Source organism: Pristis pectinata, chromosome 25, assembly GCF_009764475.1.
Source record: "Pristis pectinata isolate sPriPec2 chromosome 25, sPriPec2.1.pri, whole genome shotgun sequence".
Lineage (NCBI taxonomy): Eukaryota > Metazoa > Chordata > Chondrichthyes > Rhinopristiformes > Pristidae > Pristis > Pristis pectinata.
This window is the reverse complement of record NC_067429.1, coordinates 29,853,904-29,872,493: the sequence shown is the minus strand read 5'-3', so window position 1 is coordinate 29,872,493 and position 18,590 is coordinate 29,853,904. Positions and strand designations below refer to the sequence as shown.

Genomic DNA, 18,590 nt, shown 5'->3' with positions numbered 1-18,590 from the left:
ATTTTCTCTCACATGCCCAACACGTTTTCTTGTAAGTCTGGGTCATCCTTCTCGTGCTAGTTATTTTTCTTGTTTCATACAATATTGCAAAGTCCCGGTATTTCTCCACACTGGGATTATGCCAGCCCAATGGACTCTTGTTCTTCTCAGGATATTTGGCAGTCCCTCTGCAACCCTGTTTCTTCAGTCTGGTTCTGCAGATTTTGCCATCCCTGCCGGTAAATTGTCAACTCTAAGGGCTTTGTACCCCAATGCCAGTTTGATGATCCTGCAAATGATGGTTGCTTCAGTTTCAGGAACCTTGATTATCACACGTCTCTCATCCATGCAGAGGATGTAATAGATTATTGAATTACACCTTCCATCTTCCCAGCACCTTCACTTGCTTCATTATGGATCATCCATTCAAGCTGTTTATTATTCAGTTGGGTTGCAGTCTATATTGTCCATGAATTGGGTTTATCTTCCAATGGAAGGTCCTGGTTGGTGTCAGCCCTTCATTTGCAAGAATATTTTCAAACTCAGTCCAAGACTGTTCCTTTGTTACTTTTATCATGTTGTTCAGTCCTCACTTTGCCTGTCGTTATGGTATATAGACTGGTTGATTTTAGGTCCTCACCTACTTTCTGGTGAGCTTAACCTTTTTGTTACCACTGACTCTATTGTTTCTTTTGACCAGAATGTACCCTTGCATTTTCCTGAACTATTTTTACACTGTACCACAAGCTTTTGCTGCAACGTCAAGAATAGTGATCCTAAATTGATAATATATTTCTTTTCTATGTAGTTATATATGTTTAGTACTGCCATGTTTCTGGTGCCCAACCAACTTGTCTTTCACCAATGGTTATCAATCTTATTGATGGATCCTTTTGATGTCTTCTAATTCTGCTTCTTACATCCTTTAGATTTCAAGTGAGGAGCACCATTACCTGTTGGTCTCATTCACCTCTCTGGAAATTGTTAGGAATGAGTAATGTTCTGGCAACACTCCAGTCTCATCAGGGTTTAATTGATCTGGTTTCGTACTCCCAGCTTGTGAAACTTGTACCAGGTGTACACTGGTGTACGTCAATTTTCAGAGAAAGTCTTACTGAGTTTGTATTGAGCACACGTTTCAATTGTCCATTGTAATTTCTCTGTGTTCTTATCTCCATATAGTCCATGTATTCCTCATTCCTTGGATCAACTTTTGTGAGTTCATCATTGAGTCCATCTAAGTACTTTTCATTCACTATGTCTGACTGTGTATCATTACATGTGTATGGATTCATACGTAGGCCTCTGTCTCATCTCCTTTCTGAATGATGTGATTCTTTCAGCAATGGCTCAATCACGTTAGCCAGAAACGATTTGCCTTTAAAATAATTGCGCTGTTCAGTTTTCAACCAAGAATTTACAAATTGCCAACTCGCTTTGTTATGGATTATTATCTCCAATGCTAGATGACTGGTCTATTTATCCCTCTCACTTCTGAACAGGAATGTAACATTTGTAGTTACTCTACCCCTTCCCCCCCCCCCTTATTTTTAAAGAGAATTGGCAGATTGTGCCCACATTTTCTGCAATTTCCTCTGTTACTACCTCAGAAACCTGACTAACCTTCCCTATCACCACCTCCACCCACTCCTGAGTGAAGACCAATGCAAGCGTTCATGCAGTGCTTCCACAAGAGAGTCTCAGCTTTGCTCTCTAATTGGTATCACACTTCCTTCAACTAACTTCTGCTTATGTTGGTAAACAACCTTAAGTGCCCCTTGTATATTAGCCATGAGTATATTCCCTGCTCTCTCTTTGTTGTCCTTTATGGATCCCCTCTGTACTTCCACTCTATCAACAGCAAACTCCTGGCATTGACTATGTGTTGTTTAGTGTCATTGTGAGAGTTCTGCGCACTGGGAAGTGTGGGGGATGAGCATGGTTAAAAGCAGAGTTTGTAGCGGGAGAGGGGTTTGGGGTAGATCATCAAGGAAAACATTGTACTTCCACCTGTCTCTGGACTGATGTGCTTTGCTCAGTAACAGAGCCAGTGTGGCAGCCACTGTACACCTCCTGTACAGTTAAAATCCAATAATCCGGTACCCTCAGGACTTTGGTGCTACCAGACTGGAGATGTTTCTGGATAACATAGAACATAGATTCCTGGTCAAATCACGTAGATGCCACGGCCAAGAAAGCTCCACCAGAGCCTCTACTTCCTCAGGGGGCTAAAGAAATTCGGTTTGTCCCCTTTGACTCTCACCAACTTTTTACAAATGCACCATAGAAAGCATCCTATCTGGATTGTATTATGGCTTGGTACAGCAACTACTCTGCCTAGGACCACAAGAAACTGCAGAGAGTTGTGGGACACAGCCCGCGCATCACGGACACCCAGCCTCCCCTCCTTTGGACTCTGTCTTTACCTCTCGTTGTCTTGGTGAAGCAGCCAGCATAATAAAAGACCCCACCCACCCGGGACATTCCCTCTTCTCTCCCCTTCCATTGGGTAGAAGATACAGGAGCCTGATGGTATGTACCACCAGACATAAGGACATCTTCTACCCCACTGTGATAAGACTATGAACGGTTCCCTTATTCAATGAGATGGACTCTGACCTCACGATCTACCTTTCTGTGACCTTGCACCTTATTGCACTGCACTTTCTCTGTAGCTGTGACACTTAACTCTGTATTGTTATTGTTTTTACCTGTATTACATCAATGGACTCTGTACTAACTCAATGTAACTGCACTGTGTAATGAATTGACCTGTACAATCGGTATGCAAGACAAGTTTTTCACTGTACCTCAGTACAAGTGACAATAATAAACCAATACCAATACCAATACCAACATTACAGCACAGTACAGGCCCTTCAGTCCACAATGTTGTGCTGATGTTTCATCCTGCCCTAAGATCTATCTAACCCTTCCCTCCCACATAGCCCCCCATTTCTCTATCATTCATGTGGCTATCTAAGAGTCTCTTAAATGTCCCTAATGTATCTGCCCCAACAACCTCTGCCGGCAGTCCATTCCACGCACCCACCATTCTCTGTGTAAAAAAACTTACCTCTGACATCTCCCCTATACCTTCCTCCAATCACCTTAAAATTATGTCCCCTCATGTTAGCCATTTTCGCCCTGGGAAAAAGTCTCTGACTGTCCACTCGATCTATGCCTCTTATCATCTTGTACACCTCTATCAAGTCACCTCTCATCCTCCTCCTCTCCAAAGAGAAAAGCCCTAGCTCACTCAGCCTATCCTCATATCCAGGCAATATCCTGGTAAATCTCCTCTGCACGCTCTCTATTGGATGTTACTCCTATTAGTATCCAAACACACTTCTAACTGGCTTAAATGTTCTGGTGAGTTTTCTGGCAGATACATTAGGGACATTTAAGAGCCTCCTAGATAGACACATGAATGATAGAAAAATAGAGGACTATGTGGGATGGAAGGGTTAGATAGATCTTAGAGCAGGATAAAATGTCGGCACAACATTGTGGGCTGAAGGGCCTGTACTGTGCTGTAGTGTTCTGTGTTCTATGTTCTATAAAGGGTGCACAGAAAACAATACCCACTGAGCCAGCTGCCAAACCATCAGGATTTCCAAACAATTGGATAGCAGATTATCAGAGTTGTACTGTATTGTACACCCAGGACTAACGCCGTCCCAGAGAGATAGGAATTTTGGAGCCTCTATAATGTGGTCCAGTGGGATTTCTCCTGGAGCAGGAGGACTTAAGCCAAGGGAAGCTTTCTTGTCCACTTAATCCTGTCACCGTCACCAGTGGTGTTGGTCATGTATTTCTGGAACAGTACTGGAGCTTTCCTTGGCTTAACTTCACCTGCTCCAGGAGCAATCCCACACTGGAGAAACATAACTTTAAGCATTAAGTTGCAGAACCAGAGCATACTGACTCCATGCCCTTACCATGGGGCCAGGAACATCACATCAGATGGAGGTAGCAGATGTGGGGTTGGAGAATGGACAAGCACAGGAAACAGAAACTAAAGCCGCTTTCTTCTTTTCCAGCCATCATGCAAGGCTGCAATCGCCTTCTATCAGTTCAGCATCACGGCAAACTTCTTCTGGCTGTTGGCAGAAGGCATCTACCTTCACACGCTCATCGTGATCTTCTTCACTGAGAGGAAGTATTTCTGGTGGTACATCGTGACGGCTTGGGGTGAGGCACTTTCCTTCCACCTGTACATTCACGCATCACAGAAACAGGCAACCCAGCTCGACCTGCCTGTTGTGACTCTTTGAAAGAGTAATCCAGTTAGTCACAGGCTCTTGCCTCTTTCTCCGTAACTCTTGACTTTTCCCCTAATCCAATTTCCTTCTGAAACTTAACTGCTAGAAGAACTCAGATGAGTCCAGATGAAGGGACTCGACCCAAAACGTTGACTGTCCATTTCCCTCCACAGATGCTGCCTGACCCGCTGAGTTCCTCCAGCAGTTTGTTTTTGCTCCAGATTCCGGCATCTGCAGTCTCTTGTGTCTCCTTCTGAAAGTCACTATTCATAACATATCTTTATTAGTCACATATACATCGAAACACACAGTGAAATGCATCTTTTTTTGCGTAGAGTGTTCTGGGGGCAGCCCGCAAGTGTCGCCACACTTCCGGCGCCAACATAGCATGCCCACAACTTCCTAACCCGTACGTCTTTGGAGTGTGGGAGGAAACCGTAGCACCCGGAGGAAACCCACACAGACACGGGGAGAACGTACAAACTCCTTACAGACAGCGGCTGGAATTGAACCCGGGTCACTGGCGCTGTAATAAGATAAGATAAGATATCTTTATTAGTCACACGTACATCGAAACACACAATGAAATGCATCTTTGCGTAGAAAGTTCCGGGGGCAGCCCGCAAGTGTCGCCACACTTCCAGCGCCAACATAGCACGCCCACAACTTCCTAACCCATACGTATTTGGAATGTGAGAGGAAACCGGAGCACCCGGAGGAAACCCACACAGACACAGGAAGAACGTACAAACTCCTTACAGACAGTGGCCAGAATTGAACCCGGGTCGCTGGTGCTGTAATAGCGTTACGCTAACCGCTACACTACCGTGTCTGCCCTACCACCTTTCAGGCAGTGCACTTCTAAGGAATATAGCTCACTAGGTAAGAAATATTTACCTTGAAATTCAATCACGTAACGCTGTGTTTTTCAGTATCATTTGACTGAAAATCTATCCCCCACCTCTGCCAACTAAAACACAACACAACCATTTCTGGGACGTTCCATGTCACACTACAGATTCAGCTGTCAGGCACACATTACCCTTGCACCCCTGTCACACATGGGGTGGCATCATTCTCCATGCAGTGCTCCTTTTAGACAGAATGCAGACTTAGTTGTCCTGGGGAAACCTACCATTGCCACTCCTGGGACAACTATGTTTTCGTAATGCTACCCTCAATGGGACTTCTATAGGACCTTACTTACCTACCATCCCTTAACACCACCTACTCAACACAGCAATGACAATCGTCCCCTCCCCCAGCCCCTCACTGTGTCTTGGTCAGTTGACAGAAGTCTCTCCTCTGCCTCAGATGATCATGGGATTAAGTTCTTTTTCAGAGATTTGAGTACATGATCTAAGACTGGCACCTCAGTGCAGTTCTGCACTGTTGGAGATGCAGCTTTTCACTTGAAGTCTTAAACTGAGGTTCCACTAGTTCTCTTCGGTGAATGCACAAGATCCTAGGACAATCACTATTAAACCCCATTCCTGGTCAATGTGGTGTGTATTCGAATTGCCTGCTGCGTTTCCTAAATTGCCACAATGACCATGTAATGATGAGAGGTGGCAGGAGGTTTACTTTGAGTGTAGATGTCAGTCGAGACCAACTAGACCAAATGGTCTGCCTCCTCGCTGCACGTTCTATGTGGCTCTACATATTTCATTGGTTGTGGAGTGTCCTGACATGCTGAAAGGTCCTTTGTTCTTTACATCTTCTTCAGGAGAGCTTCCTTCCTCTATCTTTCCACAACTTTTTTTTCTCCTGGTAAATACCCACCGTAGCCAAGAGTTCAGGATAACTTGCATCAGGTTGCTGAGTAGACCAGAAAAAATACTAGAAGTGCCAGAGCAACTTGGAACTTGTTGTCCTGTAAAGCCTTGTCCCCTGTTCCATCACTATACTGTACATTGATCCTTCACTATATCATTGAATAATATCCGAGAACTCATCACTCCTTAAAGCAGTGATGTGTATTACCTTTTTCATGAAATTATTCTCTTTATTTAAAAGATCAATCGTATACCCTGGGAAAGGCACTGGAGAAGAGTTGAGTTGTTCTGAAACAGTGATGGGAAGCAATTATGGGCCTGGGAGTAAATCCACCCTCTTTTGTGGAAATCCCTCGTGGGGAGTTCGATTAAAATTACCTTCAAGCTTTCAAATTTCCACTTTTTGTGAGGAATATCCTAGTTGCCCTTGAGAACTGATGAACCACCTCCCTGAATCATTGTAGCCTATATACTAAAGGTTCATCCATCTCCCTTAATTCTATCATAAAGATCCTCAGTACCACTTGACCATGAGAAACAATTCTGCACCAATATGGGAAAGTCACAAGATTTTTCTCAGTATTATTGGTGTTTCCATTTCTACCTCTGTAGGTGCACCACTTGTGATCACAGTTATCTGGACCCTGGCGATGCTGTATTACCATGATATTGGGTAAGAACCAACATGCTTGTTTGTTAAATAGAGTCCTATTTCTTACTGATTCTTGTTCATTTTCGTTCCAAAGGCTGGTCTCTTGTACCTCATCCAAGGGCTATTCTTTATTATGGTCAGGATGTTGAGCATTGGCCAAATGTTTGAACTAGATCCTGGCTACAAACTGACAGCTACACCTGCACACATGCATGTGTATACAAGCCGACAGATACACTGCACATCTCTGCATGCTCATCTATGCAAAGATACACACAGGTGCACACGCACATACACACACTCACACACACATGCACACACATAAACACACACATACACACACATTCAGATGCGCGCGTGCACACACACACACACACACACACACACACACACACACACACACACACACACACACACACACACACACACACACACACACACACACACACACCTTACAGCAAGGTTTCCTGGATGGAGAACCATTGCAGGATGCCTGGTTTTCTGTTTTCACTCATAGACCACCTGAAGCCAATTGGAACACTATTTTCTGAGAGGGATTTACTCTTCATTTCTGTCAGGTGCTGGGATTCGATTGATTCTCCGTACCTTTGGATCATCAATGCTCCAATTTCACTGACAATATTGGTGAGTGTTCTTCCTTTATATCTGAGGTGGAACTGTCACTGTCGATTACACTGGCACAACTAGATCTGGGGGTGAGGTATCATTTCAGGGTCCATTCCTTTGCAAACCCCGGACTACTCGCTGTCTCTGGCTGACAGGGAGGGAAGGACACTCTCTGGTCCTCTGGTGTCCCCACACTCAACATGTTTAATTCCCTATCCCAGGAAAAGACAGTGCCCGGGAGATTCTATTGTATAATACTGCCTTTTCACGCTCTGTAGTGAAACGAACCAGCCACCATTTCTGGGCTGTTGAGCCTCACTCCAAAAAGTCAACTGGGCATGGGTCACTCTTACGCCCAAGGTATGATTTTTGAATCAGAGTGCATAGAATGAGGTCATTTCCACATGCAACATTCCTCTCGGAACATTGCAGGGGAATATGTACCAAGTTGACCAGGAATAGGTGACTCCTGGGACAACGCGATGCCATTCTGGGACATTAATTGGGAAGTTACAATGCTGATCTTGCTTCCCTCTGTACCACTTCCCATCCCAGTACCACTCCACTACACAAACCTCCCTCCCATCTGCTTACCTCCCTGCCAAAGCAGCCCCAGGCCCAAATCCGTAACCAGCCCTATCCCCCCAGTTTCTGCACCCTTCCCCCCACACCATCCCCAATTGAACATCCATCAGCACAGGTAATCAATGTCTCTCCTTTAGACCCGCTCCCAACCCATCCATCATCACCACAATCTCCTCAATCAATCCATTCCCCTGCTATCTGACCATCCATCAGAGTGACCCTATTTGCCCCGTACCATTCCTCGCAGGGTCCCTGTTCCTTCCCAGACTTTCCATCACTATCCATGGATCATCCATCATGGCCTTCCTCTACAGCCACAAGCCAAACTGGAGTAACTCACGAAACGCTGGAGGAACGCAGAGGGTCAGGCAGCATCTATGGAGGGAAATGGACACTCAACATTTCGGGTCGAGACCCTTCACCTGGATCGTTCGTTGAGACCATCTGGATCTCATGTCCAGACGAAGGGTCTTGACCCAAAACATCGACCGTCCATTTCCCTCACCGCCTGACCCACTGAGATCCTCCAGCCTTTTGTTTGTTGCTCCAGATTCCAGCACCTCTTGTGTCTCCACAGGCCAAACTGAGTCCAGCACCACCGGTCATTCCAACCCCCCAGTTGTCGGTGAGTCATGGGGGTCCCTTGGCTATTCCATCTGTCACACCCCTTTGAGTACACCTGAATTTTTAGCTACAGGTCTATATCAATTACCTTCTCAAACTAATCAACCCTTAGACAAATTCCAATCATTTGTTTTATCAATTAAAAGTTGTTACTCTTTGGATGGATATAGTGAAACCACTGAGCTGTGATGTTTTCCTTTTATTTAGGTGAATTTTATTCTGTTCATCTCTATCATCCAAATCCTGATCCAGAAAGTATATTCATCAGACAGCAGAGGAAGCGAGTACAGGCAGTACATGTAAGTACTGCATTCCCACCTCAGAACACACCGTGCCGCAAGTAATCCCTTCATTTCTCAAATTGTCCTGCTTTCATTATCTCAGTCAGTCAGTGATCCATGAAGAGCTTTATGTAAACCCTTTCTTTCAGTCTTTTGAAAGCTTTTTTGAAACATTGTCTGATCCTATGCCAGAGCACATGGGGTAAACATTCTCAAGATTTCCAGTGTGAAGTAGCTCTTATCTGGAAGTAGGTCACATTTACCCACTGCCATCACGTCCCATTTTAATTAATCCTTTTCAAAATCACTCTCAGTGCAGTAAGGAGTCCCCACAGTCCAGAATAACACACGGCTGTCAAGGTGTGCAGAAATCTGGAAGGTTCTCAGCAACACAAGAGGTGCTGGAGGAACTCAGCAGGTCAGGCAGCATCTATGGAGGGAAATGAACAGTAGAATTTTTGGGTCGAGACCCTTCACCTGGACTGGGTCTTGACCCAAAACGTCAACTGTCCATTTCCCTCCATAGATGCTGCCTGACCCGCTGAGTTCCTCCAGCACCTCTTGTGTTGTTCCAGATTGCAGCATCTGCAGTCTCTTGTGTCTCTGGAAGGTTTTGTAAGAGTTAGAAGTGGACATTGCAGGGTTGTGGGCACCATCAGGTTGGAGGCAATGAATGAGAGATCTCCTGCTGTGATGGTATGGAGATGCCTGATGTTTGTCGGTGGGGTCATGGTCAGGGGTAGGTATGAGGAGGTATCCAAGAGTTACCATCTGACCTCTGCAAGGTAGAATTCAGTCCACCAGATCACAACAGCACTGCCCTAGTCTGCAGGTTTGGCGATGAGGCTGGGATTGGTGCAACACGGGTGGATAGCAGTGTGTTCAGAGGGGGTGAGGTTGAAGTGGGTGAGAGGAGTGGAGAAGTCAAGGCATTTGGTGTTGCGTCAGCAATTGGAAATGAAAAGATCAAGAGAGGGTGAAAGGTGGAAAGGGGGAGCCCAAGAGGAAGGGGAGTGTTGGAGCCAAGAGAAAGGTCATCAGTGGGGAGGGGGTGAGGACTCCTTGCTAAAGAAATAGGCATGGAGGCGGGGGCCAACAGAAGAAGAGCTCAACGTTGTGACAGATCCAGAACTCGTTGAGGTGCAGGCTGAGGGGGACAAAGATGAGCCCCTTGCTGAGGATAGAAGCCTCAGTATAAGAGACAGGGAGGTCTGTGGGGATGGGGTGGTAAAGCAGGGGTTGGAGCTGGGAGAAGGAGTGGAGGGCCGGTGGAAGTGGGGTAACGAGGTGGGGGGAAGGGATATGAGAGGGGAGAGAGAGGGTTTGAGGGTGGGTTTTGGGATACGAGAAGAGGGGAGGATGGGGGCCGTGGCGAGATCAACAGCAGGGGAAGAGCGTGGAGATGCCCGGACAGTATCAGGAGCCTGGAGACGGGCGGGAGAGGGCGGAGAACTGGACACAGCCTCGGGAAGGTACCCTTCCACTAACTTGCTATCACTTCCAGGTGATCTTTGTTAAAATAGCTGAAGCTGCCCAGGACCCTGGCAGCCTCTACCATGACTGACACAGCTCGAGAGGATGATCCAGATGGTGGGTGTGCACTGGGAGGTTTCATTTTAAATCCAACATTAATTTTTACATTGGTGTTAGAAAAATTCTTCTCTGAGGATTCATTCCTGAAGGTTCTTATTTTCCAATTAACCAAGTGCAGAAGATTGAAGAGTCTCTTTATTTATTCATGTTAGTTAGTTTCTTCAGCAAGCATATGATCTTTCAAAACTATTCTTCCTTCACTTTACTTGAAGGAGACTGGCTAAATCCACGCTGCTTCTCATCCCACTGTTCGGGGTCAACTACATCGTCTTTGCTTTTGTTCCCGACCGTCTGAACGACCACTTCCGGCTGGTGTTTGACCTTGCTCTGGGGTCTTTCCAGGTGCGTACTCTGTCCTTCATGAATTCTTTCAGATCGTCCTTGTTTTTTCAGACATCCGCAAGGAGAAATTATTAATTAATGCAACTTTAGCCAAAGCCAAAGGAACACAGGTGGACCATTCAGCCCATTGACCCTGTTCTGCCTTTCAATGAGATTGTGGCTAATCTTTACCCACCATTGCTCCGTACCGTGATGCTCTTCAGAACTAAAGTCTCAGGCTCAAAACCTCCAAGTGAATTCAAATGGCTGAAAGAACTTTACTGTTTGAAAAAGTAACTTCCATATAGAAACTGGGGTTGATATCACCACATGCAAAAGCAATGAATAAAGTGAGTTTGGTGATCCAATTCCATTTCTACCTAGGCTTGAGTCTGCAGAGTACAAGCTGTCCCAAGTTTTGCACAGGATTATTATTGCTGGAAATGGACAAGAATCACATTAAATATTGAGCAAGGATCTTCCAAAGTTGTGACTGATGTACAAAGGGTGGTTTTAACAACCATTTCCAGCAGAAACAAGCTGGGAGGCTTGTTAAGTTTAACCAGAAGAATCAGCCTATTTCCACTGACAGCTATTTAATCTGCTCTTCTGAACAGTCAACAAGAGCACATGCCAGGAGCCAGCAGGTCCTGCTTTTAATATGCAGATCAGGCTTTAGCTTAAGTGGGACTGCTCCAGTGGTCACAGTGGAATATTATGGAAATACTATGTGAAGTCAAGGGATATCAGGAAGTTCTATTTGGCAAGAGCAGCATGGAGAATGTCACGATACGGAGTGCAGAGAGAGCAGAGACGAAGGAGAGCTCATTCCTTTGCCAGGGTTGTACTTGCTGACTGATGCAGGATGTAAAGAAACAAAGGACTGCAGATGCTGGAATCCAGATGAAAAACACGGTGATGCTGGAGGAACTCAGCAGGCCAGGCAGCATCCGTGGAGAAAAGCAGGCGGTCAACGTTTCGGGTCAGGACCCTTCTTCAGGACTGAAGATAGGAAAAGGGGAAGCCCAATATATAAGAGGGAAAAACAGAGCAGTGATAGGTGGACAAAAGAGGGGAGACGGGGTGGGCACAGGGTGGTGATAGGTCGATGCAGGTAAGAGATAGTGATGGGCAAGTGCGGGGGAGGAGGGGAGAGCAGATCCACCGGGGGATGGGTCAAAGGTAAGGAGAGAAAAGGGGGGGGGGTGGGTAGAAAAAAGAGAGCGAGGCTAGGAAAGGGAAGAATAGAAGCATGGTGGGGGCTGTGGGGAAGGGGGTGGGGATTACTTGAAGTGGGAGAATTTAATGTTCATGACGGCATGAACATTGAATTCTCCTACTTTAAGTAATTCCCTCAACTTCCCCCCACACCCACCCCTACCCCCAACCATGCCTCTTCTCTCCTTCCCTTTCCGAGCCTCTCTCTCTTTTTTCTACCCCCTTTTATCTCTCCTTACCTTTGAGCCATCCCCAGGTGGATCTGCCCTCCCCTCCTCCCCCACACCTGCCCATCACTATCTCTTACCTGCATCGACCTATCACCACCCTGTGCCCATCCCGCCTCCCCTCTTTTGTCCACCTATCACTGCTCTGCTTTTCCCTCCTGTATATTGGGCTTCCCCTTTTCCTATCTTCAGTCCTAACGAAGGGTCCTGACCCGAAACGTTGACCGCCTGCTTTTCTCCACGGATGCTGCCTGGCCTGCTGAGTTCCTCCAGCATCACCGTGTTTTTCATCTAATGCAGGATGTGTTTGGACTGCATTAACAAGTTAAACAAGCACTTCGGCACAGCCAGTGCAAACCTCTGTACTGCATAAGATGAGATATCTTTATTGGTCACATGTACATCAAAACACACAGTGAAATGCATTTTTTGTGTAGAGTGTTCTGGGGGGCAGCCCGCAAGTGTCACCATGCTTCCGGCGCCAACGTAGCACGCCCACAACTTCCTAACCCATACGTCTTTGGAGTGTGGGAGGGAACCGGAGCACCCGGAGGAAACCCATGCAGACACAGGGAGAACGTACAAACTCCTTACAGGCAGCGGCCAGAATTGAACCCGGGTCGCTGGCGCTGTAATGGTGTTACACTAACTGCTACACTACTGTGCCTGCCCTACCTTGGTAAGCTGGACCAGTGCTCAAAACTAATGGATGAAAAGCCTGAATTTCCAATCTGCTGGCTTCCAAATCACTCAAGTAATTTGCCCTCTCTCAGTCCACCAGCAACTCCATTCCAAATGCATTACATTCAAGCAAAGGTTGAGGTCTGAATGTATAACCAGTAGTGCAGAGTGTGTGCTTTGTGTAAACTTGTTCTTTCTCACTTTTCCCAGGGTTTCATTGTTGCGATCCTGTACTGTTTCTTGAATGGCGAGGTAAGACCAATCCTCCGACACCGACAAGTGCTGCATTAATATAGACCCCACCCCCTGTGTTCAGGTTGCAACAGAGTAGATTTAGAATACAGAAGAGATTCACCAGGATGTTGCCTGAAATGGAGGGCTTTAGTTACGAGGAGAGATTTAATAGTCTGGGATTGTTCTCACTGGAGCGCAGGAGGCTGAGGGGTGACCTTATGGAGATTAATAAAATTATGAGGGGCAGAGATAGAGTAGATAGTCATGGTCTTTTTCCAAGGGAAGGAGAGTCTAAAACTAGAGGATGGGGGTTTAGGGTGAGAGGGGAAACACTTTAAGGGGATGTGATGGGCAAGTTTTCTCCACACAGAGGGTGATGGGAATGAGCTGCCAGAGGAAGCTGTAGAGGTGGGTACACTTACAACATTTAAAAGACAATTGGGCAGGTACATGGATAGGAAATATTCAGAGGGATATGGGCCAAATGTAGGAAAATGGGATTAATACAGAGAGGCACCTCAGTTAGCAGAGACAAGTTGGACCAAAGGGCTTGTTTCCGTGCTATATGACTCTATGAATCTCTAACTCCCTTTGCAATTTTGGAAGCTTCACTCAAGCCACCTCAAAGTCTCATTCTCCAAAGTGAGCAATCTTATTTTTTTGACTTTAATTCATAACTCTTCCATAGATTTAGAAAATGGCTACTTCAGCCCACCAAGCCTATGCAATCCTATTCCCCCACTAATTGTGCCCTGTAACCTTCTCTCCACATTCTCACCAACTCCCCAGCTTCTGCTGGAGCAATTCACAGTGGCCAATTAACCGACCAATCCTCATGTCCTTTGGCATGTGGCAGGGAACTGGAGGACCCAGGGAAACCCAAGCAGTCACAGGGAAATATGTAAACTTCACACAGTCAGCGCCCAAGGCCAGGATCGAACCCACGATGCTGGAGCGCTGAGACAGCAGCTCAATCCAGTTTCACCATTGTGATGCCCAATTAGGAATCTTCTTGGCTTGTTCATCAGATTACTCTGCTTAGGTGACCAGAACCACACAGAGAGTACAGGTGAAATCAGGCCAAAGCTTTACACAGGACCACTGCAAGCCATGTTAACTTGAAGGTCAGAGAACTGGTGCACAGCCGACTGCAGTTAAAGTGTCCATTTCACGTTCCCAACTTATCATGTGCTGCCTGGTTGCACTGTATCAAGCAATCCATTTGATTGGCACCTCATCGACCACCCTAAACATTCATCCCTCCTCATTGGCTGCAGTTTGTACTTACTATGAAATACAGTCCACTACTACTTGGAAAGCATGTCTTATGAGGATAGGTTGAGTGAGCTCGGGCTTTTCTCTTTGGAGAGAAGGAGGATGAGAGGTGACTTGATAGAGGTGTACAAGATGATAAGAGACATAGCTCGAGTAGACAGTCAGAGACTTCTTCTCAGGGCGACACTGGCTAACATGAGGGAGCATAATTTTAAGGTGATTGGAGGAAGAAATAAGGGGTATGTCAGGGGTAAATTTTTTACACAGAGAGTGGTGGGTGCGTGGAACGCACTGCCGGCAGAGGTTGTGGGGGCAGATACATTAGGGACATTTAAGAGACTCTTAGATAGGCACATGAATGATAGAGAAATGGAGGGCTATGTGGGAGCGAAGGGCTAGATAGATCTTAGAGCAGGATAAAATGTCCACACAACATCGTGGGCCGAAGGGTCTGTACTGTGCTGTAATGTCCTATGTACTCCCACAGCCCCTACCACCAAGGACAAGAGCAGCAGGCAGATGGGAACACCACCACCCACAGGTTCCCTGCAAGTCACACACCATTGTGACTTGGAAATTTATCATCAATCTTTCCTTGTCACTGGGTCTAAATCCTGGAAGTCACTCCCCAGCTGCACCATGGTAGACTCTCATGAGAAAGACTGCAGTGGTTACAAGAAAGTGTTTCACTAACTTCTCAAGGACAAAATTAGGAATGGATAATAAATACTGACCTTGCCAGCAGTGCCTAGATCCCAAAAGATGAGTATATTTTTATTGCAAAGCTGGCTTGCATTGTCTCCAGGGCTGTTTTTCTGAGCTTCATGCATGACTTAGGAAAGTACCACAAAGTCCCAAAAAATAATTTTCCTGTCAACCTAATCTGGCTACCTCAATAGGACCCTAAACCATCAATGCAGACAGAGCTAGTTAAGGACTTGTATGTACCCTAGACTGCATCTGCAGTATTGGCTAACAGACCGAGTGGGCCTGACAGTGGTAATGGCCCTTTTGTTTTCTTCAGGATCTTTTCACCAGTGAAGAGACATTCCCCAGAGGATAATCAACTGTATTGAATCTAGCTCACTCTTGCCAAAGCCTACTATCGCAGCTATTAACAAATCTAGGAATCCTCATTCAGCACTTTTCTCCAGCGGCACTTAATATGCAACCAGTAAATAGGAGAAATAGGGAAATCCTCTGAGGCATTAATCCCGAGGAAGTAAGGGTTGGACTTCAAGCAACCACCCTCCTGCACCAACTCTTTAAGCTGCATTCCCTTCAAGCCAATCTCCCACTGGAAACAAGTCGGTTAAACAAGTCCTTAGTCTAAAATCATTTTAGCCTTTAGGCTGTACTTTAGACATCTGTTTTTAAAGGGTCAGTGGTGGTGTTCAGGATTCAAGGACTGTGCTGATATTCCTGCAGTATGCTGTTGGAGGCTTTGGAAAGGTCACCCAGAGTCTGCTTGGGTATTATCCACAAGTTCATCAAAGAAAATAATTAACAATTGGATTAGTAATTAATACTCTACCACAAGAAAGAAAATCCATTAATCATGCGCCTTAAGCTCACTATAAACACGTTAAACCTTGGACTATAGAAACACATTATAAAGAATTAAGTGTAAATGTTTATTGAACGCTATTAATCAGACTCAGCAGCAGGCTGAAAACATGTGGCTAGACTTCCACTCCCATTCATCTCCTTTCTCCACCTTGTCCATGAATTCCACTCCCAAGGATGTCTTAGCCAAGCCTTATCCCCAATAACCTCCCCATTTCTTTTGCCATTCCCTCCACCCACCTCCAACCCACCAGTGCAACGTAAAGTAAGATAATGAGCATGTGTGATGATCTCATCTAATTGGTATTTCTATATAAATTGTAAACACAAATTGATCAGAGGAGTTTTGACCACAGGGGATTGGTTCTGTCCTCTCACTGTGCTTCAGCATAAAAAGACTCATTTAGATTAGCCACATTTAGCTCCACAAAGTGCTTCTGTTAGTACAGTATAAATATATGAATGTTTTATTAAGCGTGCTTACTATAACCTTTCTCTAACACCCAGTTTATTGAAACATACTGCAAGGCACTGGTCTTCCAATAGATCAGCATTATATCCCAATTCAAGGCATTCTTTGACTCCATATTTTGACACCTTGTTTGAACCCAATGATGTCAGTGCAGAAACAAGAAAGGGCCAGATTACCAGGACCGAGACATTTTCAGCCTGGCACCACTCAAAACTAAAGATTCAACAAGTGTCTTGAAACAGCCACGTGTCCTGCTGAACTAGAAAATAAAGACTTAGATTTTGGAACAGCTTCTTCCCCTCCGCCATCAGATTTCTGAACGGTCCATGAACACCACCTCGTTATTCCTTTTATTTTTGCACTATTTATTTATTTTCATAATTTATAGTGATTTTCATATACTGCTGCCACAAAACAACAAAGTTCACATCATATAAGTCAGTGATAATAAACCTGATTCTGAGACATCTGGGCCGAAGAATTCTATCAACATCGCGTAATGCCTGTGTCCACTATACAACAGAATTCCTGATAAACAAAATACTGAACATGATTTGGGTTTACTGTGAAGAGGTATATCACACAGAGGCATCTGGACATGTACCGCGGTGCCTTATAGTGTGTTTGTCTGTGTACACTTCCACAAGCTTGGTTAACACATGCACAATCCACTGGGTTTCACAACAGTTGTGAACCTGCTTCAACGTGCTTGGGCAAGTCCAGGCCCATGAGAACCCAGGCCCTCACCTCCCTGACCCTGCTGGTCTCCCTCAGGTCCTCCCACGCCAACCAACACCATAATGCAGACCCACACCCTTCCCTCCCCACCTCTACACATCGAACGCAGGTAGGAGGGATTAGCTATGTTGGCACAACATTGTCGTCCAAAGGGCCTGTTCTGTGCTTTACTGTTCTATGTTCTATGTTCAACCCCCCTGCACCAAGTAGGCATCACAAACCTACCTTTAGCTCTGGGCCTTGTTCCTCATCCGTGCATTGTTGCAGTGGCAAACTCACATAAAGTCTGTCTTGTCCCACCACACATCACACACTAAATGCACCTCTCCCTGCGTTGAACACTTTCTACACCAACTTCACCTAACTCAGACACTAAAACTTTGACAAACAGATTACACAAACAAGATCACCAATTAATCACTTCCCATATTTTTCTTTTATTAGACTGCTGTAAACATTGATTTTGCAGAAACCTACAATGAAGAAGCGAATGAACGATTGCTTTATAGCGCCTCCTCTGAAGAATATTTTGCATTTGGTTCTATAGGTGCAGCTGGAGCTTGGCCGGAAGTGGCGGAGATGGTGCACTCAGTGGTACCTCACAGCCAATTCAAGATACTGCTTCCCTTCCATGGAGAACCACACCACGAAGGAGGGCACTCAAATATCAATGATGTCCTGCTACAGCTCCCAAATGCAAGCTGCTAACAACGATCCTGCTGACCTGAACCTTGCTAATGTGCAGTGAAGTGAAAGTTGGGTTGGGTTAGGCATGGAGAGTAGCCAAAGCTTTCCAATTCAAGCAGAGATTTTCTGAGCATTCAGTATCAGCCACGTGCACCATGAAATCAGACGATAGAGTCATAGCCATATTGGTATGACACCATAAGCCATTAGAAAATCGGCCTTAGAAGGTCATGATAAAGGTAATTCAGCATTTTTATTCCATGATAATCATTGCCGTTTGAACTAAAGAAAATAATATAGTTTCACAGCTGTCAGTCATGCCAGTAAATGAAGTTCTTCAAGAATCATGCGAGGTTTCTCTGAGCATTTCTAGGCCTCAGTTAAAATTTTAGACATACATTTTAGACAGATGTTCATGCTGTGTTGTGTGCTGTATGTGTGAAGCACTCACAACCGTTCGTTCTAGGCCACTTCTAAAATTCTGCTTCTTGGATTTCAACAGATTTGAATTTCAGAAGTGGAATTCAACTGGCCAATGCTACTCCATCATAGTGTGAGCAGCAGAGAGCACATTTCTGCCCCATTATCTGCTTTGTAGGATATGCAATAGACTTTCAGTTTTTCAAATGGATTTTACTGTTACTGCATTTCTCATCAAATCCATCGAGCATCGCTGAGAAGTGGTTGTTTAGTTGTTTGCGGCCCTTTTGTCTCTCACCAAGCGGCAGGCTTTAACCTCGCCATCATTCACTGTGTGTGAAGTATCTGTAATGTTTCTGGGAGGTGACAG

General features: G+C 45.4%; 1 protein-coding gene across 1 annotated transcript in view; it reads left to right on the top strand.

The window, feature by feature from the left end:
* The window catches only part of LOC127582845 (vasoactive intestinal polypeptide receptor-like), a 53,624-nt gene extending 35,763 nt beyond the window's left edge, over positions 1-17,861 (top strand). The window contains exons 7-13 of the mRNA XM_052038411.1: positions 4,023-4,173; positions 6,632-6,692; positions 7,250-7,316; positions 8,715-8,806; positions 10,594-10,723; positions 13,039-13,080; positions 17,661-17,861. Coding sequence (XP_051894371.1) covers positions 4,023-4,173; positions 6,632-6,692; positions 7,250-7,316; positions 8,715-8,806; positions 10,594-10,723; positions 13,039-13,080; positions 17,661-17,861 — 744 coding nt within the window. The remainder of the gene's footprint in view (positions 1-4,022; positions 4,174-6,631; positions 6,693-7,249; positions 7,317-8,714; positions 8,807-10,593; positions 10,724-13,038; positions 13,081-17,660) is intronic.
* The last annotated feature ends 729 nt before the right edge of the window (positions 17,862-18,590 follow it).